The sequence below is a fragment of the Mya arenaria genome, chromosome 6 (assembly GCF_026914265.1).
Source record: "Mya arenaria isolate MELC-2E11 chromosome 6, ASM2691426v1".
NCBI lineage: Eukaryota > Metazoa > Mollusca > Bivalvia > Myida > Myidae > Mya > Mya arenaria.
In genome coordinates this window covers 26,743,894-26,754,598 of record NC_069127.1, presented here as the reverse complement: position 1 = coordinate 26,754,598, position 10,705 = coordinate 26,743,894, and the positions used below count along the sequence as shown (strand labels likewise).

At 34.0% G+C, this 10,705-nt stretch overlaps 1 protein-coding gene across 1 annotated transcript; it reads right to left on the bottom strand.

Moving 5' to 3' along the window:
• Positions 1–1,189: 1,189 nt before the first annotated feature.
• On the bottom strand, positions 1,190–10,437 carry LOC128237663 (copine-8-like). The gene is made up of 10 exons (XM_052953254.1): positions 10,294–10,437; positions 9,694–9,792; positions 8,699–8,793; positions 8,275–8,348; positions 4,508–4,601; positions 4,161–4,260; positions 3,760–3,816; positions 2,540–2,689; positions 2,130–2,240; positions 1,190–1,519 (listed from the first exon to the last, which is right to left on the bottom strand). The coding sequence occupies exons 1-10, from the start codon at positions 10,435–10,437 to the stop codon at positions 1,190–1,192; spliced, it is 1,254 nt and encodes a 417-aa protein (XP_052809214.1).
• Positions 10,438–10,705: the final 268 nt, after the last annotated feature.

The window sequence follows — 10,705 nt, the reverse complement described above, 5'->3', positions numbered from 1 at the left end:
CCTGAAAAATTGCCTGTCTGCCAAAAGATAGATAAAGGGGGATACCTGTAAATTCATTTTCTTGTTCTCGTGAAAATGACAGAGCCAAACAACAATCTTTACAACTGTACAATACACAGATGTTTCAAATTCTGAATTGATTGTTGTTTTCATTCTTATTACGTATATGCATTTCGTTAAGAATGAACGAATTTCGTTGTTGAGGTTTTTTTTTTTTTGACATGATAATGATCTGGTTTTATACATGACCAATAATTTAAACGTAAATATTATAAGGAAAACAATTCTGAAACCAAAAGTTTCTCATAAAAAGAATAATTCCGGTTTCAATTAAACAATCATTCAATCTCAAACAATAGAAGAATAGCCACTGAGACAATCAAAACGAAACCTAGACATGATCGGGGAAGTAAACGCCCTATAGTTAAATTGATGTTATATATGTCTCTAAAAGTCAAGTACACACTAAAGGTCAGCCATTCATCATTATGATGCAAGTGTGTTTGTGCACTTAAAATAATTTGAAAAACACCATAATGACGCTTCTATTATCTTATTTTATACATTTAAGGACAGTAATGAGTTCAAACTTTACTCCGGATATGTTGACATAAATTGATCACTTTCTTCCTTAACTTTATCGTTATCCCTTCCTGAAAGCTTAAAAACCCAAGCTTTGGGAAACAAAAATCGTGAAACAGTTTTTGTTTTGTATTTGATCATTGGATTTCCTTTATAACTTATTCCACTACCTCGAGGTGCAAACGCCAAACGTTCTGAGTGACATTCAAAACAGAAACCGAGAGAACAATCAATATTCACTCAAATCCTTTGAACGTTACTTTTAGACAATAACTAGCAAAAAAACACAGCGTACGCCTTATTTTGTATATTTATTACAAAGTGACTAGATAAGTAAATGTTGATATATTTTTATTAAACTACAATGCAACAATACAATATTCGTTTATCTATAGTATATGGCCTCCAGCCCAAAATACAAACATAACATGCAGTATAAATAAAAGTAACGCTATTTGTTATGTTTGTATTTAACAAGTATACAAAACAAAAAATAGTAAATGTTTGGCACCACATACAGAAATAATGTTTTATGTATATCATTTGCAATAGGAGTAAAGATAAATATAAATTCGGCATTTATACCAAAAACACTTAAGTAGGCTTATTATTCCATACCTCCGTCAGCAAAGTTACCCTTATAGTTTAACATCTGCAGATGATTGTATAGGAGCTGATGAAAACCATTGTCAAGCACCGAGCCACAAGTAGGGCATTTTGGATCCGTGGCGTTACTCACAGAGTTTCGACTTATTAAGCTGGTTCTAGAAGCCGACCTTCTACTTAGTCCTCCACCCTCGGTCTGGCTTGTATTGATCAACGAAGCACTAGAGTGTGACCGTGGTAAACTGGTTGCACTTGGCTTGTTTGGTATGATATCCTTCCGTCGCATGTATTCTGTGATCTGAGATGAAATAACTGCTAGTGTTTCACGGGCCTACATTTGTGTAAATTAAAAATAGTTTAGTGTTATTAGTTATATTTTCATCACTTCATATGGCTGTAAAAGACCTTTCACGATAACAAGTGCACAACTTGTAATATAAGCTGGTACATACCAATCGGTCGAGATTAATATTTTGTCAGTTTTTCCGTGAAAATGAGACGGAATGTGTATGCTTGCGACTGAGTGACGTCGTTCTGTTTTTAAGGCCGACAAAACCTGTGCTATCTTTACTGAAACATTCCTGATCAAAATATAAAGTTGAAATACAGGTATTAAGTTTTGTTTAACCGTTTAAATAGAGTATGGTAAATGTAAATTATTTAAATCGGATAGAGTTGCATTAAATTCGACATTAACAGGCAAAACAATAACGCAGGCTAAAACCTTTGAAATACATTTAAAAAGAAAAGCAATTTCATAAGACCAAACGTATCGTTTATTTTACCCGGAAAACGAATGACACAGTTCCTTCATATATACCTTCGGCCTATTTTACATTAAACTGAACTGAAATGTTGCCGTTTAGCTAACTTCAAACACCACACAACGGTGTCATATTGTTTTAGTACATTAAAAACCTACGACGCTATACAATACTTACCAAGAGCTTAAAGTCTGCTAGACCGACCCCGGCAAACACAAACGTTAAGGGTAATTGGCTTATAGAGGTCAGGCGTTCAAGAATGTCATCTATGTCGTTCAAAATGCCATCCTAAAATAATAGAACACTTTTTGGGATAGTTTGAGACTGTCCCTGACATTTTGGACTCTGAATTAAGTCTAGTGGGCTGAATGTTAAGCCTCATTTTTAAAGAATTTGTATGAATGTATTAAATTGTTTTGTTGGAGCAGCAATATGTCAAATGAAACATTCGAAAAATAGAATAGTATGTGCTAACACCAGTTACAAACTTTAACGGATGTCTCTGAAAAGTGTTTAGAATTTAAAGTTTTCAAATTGTCATGAATAGAACATTATCGCCACAATTTGACAAAGTATCTAGATCTTACCGTTATGACGAGGAGGACATGATAGACCTGACTGTCCTGTGTGGGCTCGCGCACCGCTAGAGACTCAGCAAAGGAGATCACTGGCTTCAGTCGCGTGGGACCCGACATTCGTAATTGCTTAACAGCCTTCTTGTACCGGCTGATGGAGCTCTAGTGTAATCATATGAAAGTTATTACCGTAGGTCAGTTATTTTGCTTGACAATCTAGGTCACTTTTAGTCCTTCTCCGGGAACGACTTAGCTAATGCTCCTTACTAATTTAACTGGCGTGCCCCTCATTAATAAGCATTCCGCAAACTACCCACTTGCATATGTCGGTTTTAAAATCTAGACAAAAGTAATTAGCAATTCTCAAAAAACATCCGGTTTTAAGATAATATAAACCTTGTTTAATCCTCTACTTCGAAATTTTCACAGTTCTAACATGGGCTTGAATGAAAACATTCAAAATTCATTGAAATGACCTTCCTAGTTATCTACGATCAAAATTGTGGGCGTCGCACGGATACATGGATAACAATGGGGTTTTATGAGGTGTTAAGAGGTAATTAGAAAAAAATAATCAAAATTTAAAAGAATTTATTGATTCTGTGAATCCGATTTACGATGTGCCGTACGAATAACGGTGTACGTCAACGTCTAACAAAACTGTTTAGTCAGGGCGTCCTAAGTGAAGCTGCGTAGCAAAGGGCAAGGCAAAAAAAGGGATTTTGAAAAAGATGAATTGCAACACCAATACTATCAAAAATGCATAAAAGAAACGGAAGATGTGTTGATTTTAGTTTGATACTAATGCAAAATGATCGCTCGACTGTATCCGTGATCACAGAACAACTATATTTTGACATTTGTGACATATATAATTAGTTAATTACCTCAATTCCATATTCGTGAAATCTGTTCCAATCGTTCGAAAGTGGAAAACAGTGATTTATAACAGACGACTTTTTCATCTAGGCGCCAGATCCCATCAAACCTATTTTCTCTTCTGTGCAGTAACGGCAAATAACTTTTCCTAACGCCTCAATAACTTCCATGTAAGGTGGTTTCTATGGGACCAATATATATTTATATCGGAAAGGTTAAGCATTGATTTAAACTGTATCGAAAACTGTGTTAAAATTTCTTCCGCTATTTGCATGACTTTGTCACTCAACTTTGTTCTAAACTATTTTTCTGATCAATACAATTTTAATAATACATTTTGATAACTCGTAGACCTTATTTTCGGAGACGTCGTGAAGACTCGTCGTCTGTTCAGGTGTTCCATTCGATGCCTGAAACAGAACAATACTTTATATCTTCAAATATAATAAGAATGCCACAAGGGACATGGATGCATGATGTATATGTATACACATTTTTAAAAAATAAAACTGGCTGTCAATAACGGAATTGGAAAAGTAAAGAATGAAAGCACATAATAAAATAATGGCACAATGTGATACACAAATATAAACTAAATTATGTCGGACAACAGTATATAAATTACATTTTATATATGTACATGTCTACGTATCTGTTACAGAAATTTATATTTAAAAGAACGCTAAAAGGTCGTTTTGAATTCCAATGTTGTGATTATAATTGTAATATTGTTACCGTGCTATATTGTGTTTGCCAGAAGCGGACACTTGCATATCGTAAAGTCTATTGCGACGTTAAGGTTTAGTTTCATCCCTCCTGTGACATAATCCAATAACGAGTACTCACGATCTACCCTGTAATGAGGATGAAGAAGCAACATTAAAGACAGAAGGTAGCTGGTTAAAAAATACAAATTAAAAACAATTGCAATATCAACTATGGTGACATATTCGTTACAACCTAGGTTTTCTCAAGTCTTCACTTACTGTGCGTTTCTTTCGTGGACACTGGCAATGAAAACTATGTGTTTGAAATAGTATTGCCCTATATTCAAGGGAGGCCAATCGCTTTTCATTATCATATCTCTTGACGCTGTCTTACCTAATTTTAAAGAAGCGCAAGTATCCGTTATTTGTGATTTTAATGCTGTTTTTCATTTTTCGGCACAAGAGGTAGTTCTTTGTAATGGCCTTCCCTAAAGTAAAAAAAATATGATCACAACCCTTTATTCTTCTTTAAGTTATTCGAGTTATGTGTGGATCTTAATATTACACTTAAACGAAGGAAACATGATTTATATCAATTGTTTTCCATGATACATTTTCAATTCATCATAATTATGTAAATAACTCATTAATCTTATCCATATGCAATATCTGAAATACGAAATGAAATATTGGATTTTAATATATGTGAGTCATATCTTCTATAAATATAATACATACACAATCGAAAAAGGTACAGGAATCAAAAAGGTTTAAAGCACATGAAGTAAAGTCGGTGTGCATTTCTTCGAAAGAAAGGTGTTTATTTTATGCTTTCAATAAAAAACTACTTTTTTGAGTATTTAACATGATCTTTGATTGACTGCGAATGTAAAAAAAGTGCTAAGCTTATATATGTAAGAAGGTTAGTTAAGTTCGTTCTTTCCAAATATGCATAAAAACCCACGATCAGTTACTTTTGCGGTTGAAACTGTCAAAAATCATGAAATAAAATAAAATTAGTTTTAGTTCAAAATAACCCCCTCAACAGGAACTTGTGCGACTTCATAAGCGGTGACTTGGAAAAAAACAACACTACGCTCGATCAGGACCGAAACAATAAACGATAGTTACATTGTTGCTAGGACGCCATTTGTTCGGTGTTCAGTCCATATTAAAATGTGTTTTGTAGAAAATATACCGGTTAACTATTGGGTTATCAATTTATCACCCATATGTATTTTCTTTTAACATAATATGTAAATATATGTTCTGGCAACTCATTTAATCCTCAAATCTTTGTGAAAATGGCTTGGCTAAAACGCTTCATTTAATACAGTCATGAAATGACAACTTCTATCTCTTTACCTTCAGTATAAGAGAAAAGAAGTGTTAAAAATTTCCATGTACATTTCATACGACGTAATGAAAGGTTCATATAAGTCTTTAGTTCTGAATCAAATCGGCAGAAATAATCAGTTGAGAGGAGTCTATTTTGACGTTGCTGGGCCTGATAGCGTGTATGTAAAACAATAGCCCGGTCGTTAACGGCACGCGATTTTACTTAATAATTCACACTTTCTATCGATATATTTTATTGTTAACACACACCTATACCGGACTGAAAACACACATCTTATGCAATAATGGAAAAAAATGTATTTCCATATATTGGCCCTATCATCGAGAAGGGAACGGCATATCCGGTCACATGCATTCAGAGCAATAAAACTTGTTCGTAGTAGTTGCAGCAAATACAAAAGGGTTTACATAGTTTGTTTGAATTTTTTATCTAACCTACTTTTGTATAGAGTTTAAATCTCTTAGCGTTGCTACCCGTCGGCCAAGCATTTTATAATCATCGGTTCCACTGAAATGATAGAAATACCGCTACATTAATCAAATAATTATTTCATCCGGAAGTGCTTAATGGATGATCAGAAAAAAAAGAACACACTCCTAACTACGGTAATTTAACAAGACAATATAGAGCTCAAGTTGGTAAACATACAATATAATTGAAAGAAATAAAATATTAACATTTTTCATATTTATATCATTGAGTGATGTTATCAAGGGTAGTATATAATTACAAACTAAAGTTACTGTAAACAGTAATGCATGTTAGAATGTATTATGAGGTAATCTGATTGATGAAAAGAAATGTATTGATAAAAAACCGCAAACGATGTCTTTGCTGTTTAATTAAGCATATCGAAGCTATAACAATTCGATACTTTGGTAATACCTTATTGTAGTTTTGACCTAAGATAAGATTGAGACGAAAATATATGTTTAATGCAACACTATATTGACTCACTGTTCAATACTTTGCCTTTCTTTCCCTTGTTTTGTGGTAAACCAACTAAATTAAAAAACAATCGCCATGAAGTTTATACACAATGCGCTGATTACGTTGGGTCAGTTTATAAATTTTGCAGGCTTTATTTAAGATATAAATCTAAATATAAACATATCTCTTGAAACTGATTCATAGAAAAGTAGTGTTGTTATCATTTTCTGGTGCAAAAGTGTAACATAGCCTTATATGAGCCTTATCTAACGTCTTGTTCATACAATCTAGTGGGCATACGTTTTCCTCTTATATAATTTATTAATACAATTAAATGTCAAGGTTTGATGACTCTATGATTGCCTTCCGAAACGACATTCGATAATTACAACATAAAAAACCCAAAGTTATAAGGAAAACAAATCAAAAGAGAACCAGTGTGCATTGATCAGGGGAGAGCAATGCTATGTTTTACCTTTTTTCTTTACCCTACAATGGGTAAGAATTTTAAATCTTGGACTTGATTCTTGCAAAAACGTTTATGTAATCAATTTATCAAAATATAACTATAACGTGTTATATATTTAGAAAATGTGTCCTGATTAATGCTCCATAACTAAATCTCTCATCAAAAGCAAAAGAAAGACAGTAAGTCACTTCGACAATAAAAAAACAACTGATGGGGCCTTAACGTACTCAGTCAAATTTCTTTAGGTTTAAGAAAAAGGTATTTTGCTGTAAAATAGGTATCCCTGACAATTTATTTTTGTGTGTAAAGTAGTTCAGCTAATTGAATGAAGGAAAACTGTATCAGACTTTTGTTGAAATATTTGTGGAATCTGAATGCAAATGTCCTTTGACAATATTTGTTAACGTAAACATATTCAAACAATTTAATAAACCTATTCATGTCGTACTCTTTCTTATCTTTTAAAATAAGATAGATATTCATACAGTAGAGAATTACTTTTTTCCTGGTAAACAACTACAAAAGGCCTTACACTGTGTGGAGCGATCACTACAAAGCACAAGGCATTAACTATAAATATCAAGACTAAATTTGATGCAAAGCATCAAAGACGTCGCAAATGGTTTTGAAACATGACTAAAAGGCAGTATATTATGGTGGCATATAACTGCCGTAAGATACCCTGTTAACGTTCGCGAATTGTTTCGTGTTAACCAATAAATTTTCGCGATAACTATCTAGCTAACTAGTTAATATTCGCGTTACATTTTTGGTAAGATAAATATCATCATGCTAAAAACACGCTTGAAAGTGCCCAGAACTGCCACTTATTCCCTTTTTAGATGTACAACATTAACATGTTATTTAGTTATGGTTTGCGAAGTTCACTTAATAAGTAACATACTAAGTGGTTAAAGTAATAAGATTCGTGTTACCACTTAGATATAAATGCACTTTTGGTTACAAGCAGTTACTGGTTAACTAAGTACGGTTTGCTAATTTCAGGACGAGCTATTAAAAACCCATTACATGTGCCCAAATGCGTGTTATAACACGATACACGATAAACTACTTTTTTGGTATCTTGATGTTTTCTTTTTCTTTTATCAGTGTATACGAGTGTTTGTTTATAAAGGCTGTTTTTTATTAAACCTATTTGATAGATTTAATTTACTATAATAGTTTTGCTGGTCCATTTTGATCACGTGACCCTCCATGGTACAACATTGGGACCTATCGCGTTTCCACGCGACGTCATTAATAGTGTGAAGTATTTGGTTACCTTAGACTAATTTTATTTTTAAGCACATTAACGATCACGATCATTGTTCAACTAAACCCTTCATCGGGATAGAACCGTACGGTTTTCTTTTAATAACGACAAATAGATTTTGTCCCTCACCTGTGGTGCCAGACTGCAAGCTAGCCCAATCTCCATTACACAAATGCTGTAGCTCAAGCTCGAAAGGACGCCATCTGACATGGAACATACACTATTCGGTAAATTACATACACAAATAAATGAGTTCAAAGACCCTATGCCATGTCAGGAATTAAGCATTTCATGTTTGATACCGATATCACAAAGCTAAAGCTACGTCTCTCAAATGCTAAATTACTTATTCATAACTTAACTACTTGACTTTTATGTTGCAAACACTTGTTCGTTTGGACATATGCTAAGTATTGTTACGATTGGTTATTACACCATCACAGCACAAAATAGGCATTAGTACACCCACCAGTCTCCTATAGTATTACTCTTAAATACAAAGTTTGCCTCAACATACAATTGATTTTCGGACAAATTTAACTTAAGAGGAAACCTGCGATGTTGTGTCTTCTGTTCCGTCTCTGTGCGATAAATTGGACGGAACGTCACATTGTCGATACTGCGGGAAATCTCAAGGTACACGTAAGGCTGAAACAAGGGAGAACAAACTTGAATTAATTAAATTTTATCAATTACGAAAATAATCACCGCATGCGAGTGATGTCATCAGGGGGAATGAGTTGTAACAACTGACATTTACATTTTTGCAAGTCATATTACCACATAAACAAACAGCCATAGCTATTTTTGAATAGTTTTAATATTGTATTTGAATTTTAAATGTTATATTATACAGTCACGTCAATGTCATTTAAACATGTACGTGGATACTGTTACAGGGTTCATTTAAGCATCCGATGTCACATATGCATCGTCAATATCAACACATTTGCAGGACGACGAGAAGGGGTTAACTTTACTTTCCCTCCAGTATTTCTGGGTGAGCAGTTAGAACCATTTTTTTTATATTGAAAAACATACTCAAAGGCACATAACATAAAATTTACTAAAATGTGTGTGTAATTTTCAAGAATCAGGAAGTGAAATAAATGTTTTCGGGTTGCCAATTTAGTCTCGATCATCTAGACGCTTGTATCCGGGTCTATATCGTTCATTGACTCTAATTAGAGCGGCTGCATGATTGAGCCGGTGCTCTGATTGAAAAACGCGGTTATTAGGGAAAAGGCTACATTCTACTAAAAAAAATTAGCGCTCGTAAAAAAAAAAAATATTTTTATAAAAATAAATATTTTTTAGATGGTGCGGGCGCAAGTGTTAAAACAATAAAAATATTTTATTTGCCTTTCTGAAGAAATAGGTGCGGGAAGTCCGATGAACAAGTTATTAATTTGGTGTGGCCTAAATGTATTATTTAGTAAGTAAGTAGTTAAAGCTTTATCATTTTAAATGTATGTTTGGTATACATGTGTATGTATTGATTTTAAACACGAACGTCTCTCTAATATTGTATATTTTCAATTGATGCACCATTGTCTGCTGTCTGTAGGTGTGCACAACAGTTGGACCTATGACTTTCTGTCTCGAAGTTTCACGACCAGTCCAGCCCGTCTCATCGCAGTTGAATATCTAAAACGATCAAGTTTATATGTATACTCATACTACATATTTATAATACGTCGAGGTGCGTTCTAAAACTCACAATTTACATCTATTGCAACCACTAGCAAAACACTTAAATGAGTAAAACATACAAATTTATAATATCATCTGTTCAGACTTATTGCGAATGTCGTCCGACAGTTGTCTATACAGATCGAAAAAGTCTAAATTAGTCTGTTTGGTTGTCATCGACTTTCTCGCCTTGTCCAGAGTCTCTACCCTCTTCTCCGTTATGTCTGGATGGCGAGCGAACATCTGTTGCAGTACTTGTCCGATGGGCCATCCTTCATATTGACCAATGCAGTCCAGCCTTAATAATAATAAAAAAAACATGCGTAATTTAATTTTCTAGTGTGCATGCATGCAAGTAAAATATTCGTATTTGAGAGGTGCATCGTTATACATACAATGTTGGTCAAATAAAAGCATAATGCATAGTCAATTAAACTTTCAACCACTGTAATGTACCTGAATCAACAATGATGTCCCGTATGTAACACCTAGCAATGTATCATGTATGCGGTAGGCACTGGTTAGCCATATATATATCAGGTACGTAACCAGAGCTCGCTCTTCGACATAAGTCATCTTTCTTCTACTGATCAACGCCATTCCTGAGTGTAGATCTTGGAACACCGTACTGTACTGCTGCCGCCCTCTGACTCAATACATTTCAACGCACTGCCGAAATAGTCTGAGCAAGTGCTTCGTGACTGTAGTTTTTGTAAGACATTCTAAAAAATGTATCAAATCAAACTAACATTTGAAAATTCAACCACTCTGCAAGTCATTGACTATTCATCTTGGCTGCCGCACAAACTAGTTTAAGCCCACTAAAACACTTACAAAGAGGGACAATTCATGTACGTACCAAAATTAT

Coding starts and splice junctions, on each gene's coding strand:
- LOC128237663 (XM_052953254.1), bottom strand. CDS start 10,437: ATGGCGTTGATCAGTAGAAGAAAGATGACTTATGTCGAAGAGCGAGCT. Junction 8,349..8,698: donor CAGAAGACACAACATCGCAG/GTTTCCTCTTAA, acceptor GTTCCATGTCAG/ATGGCGTCCTTTCGAGCTTG. Junction 1,520..2,129: donor TAGCAGACTTTAAGCTCTTG/GTAAGTATTGTA, acceptor ACACAAATGTAG/GCCCGTGAAACACTAGCAGT.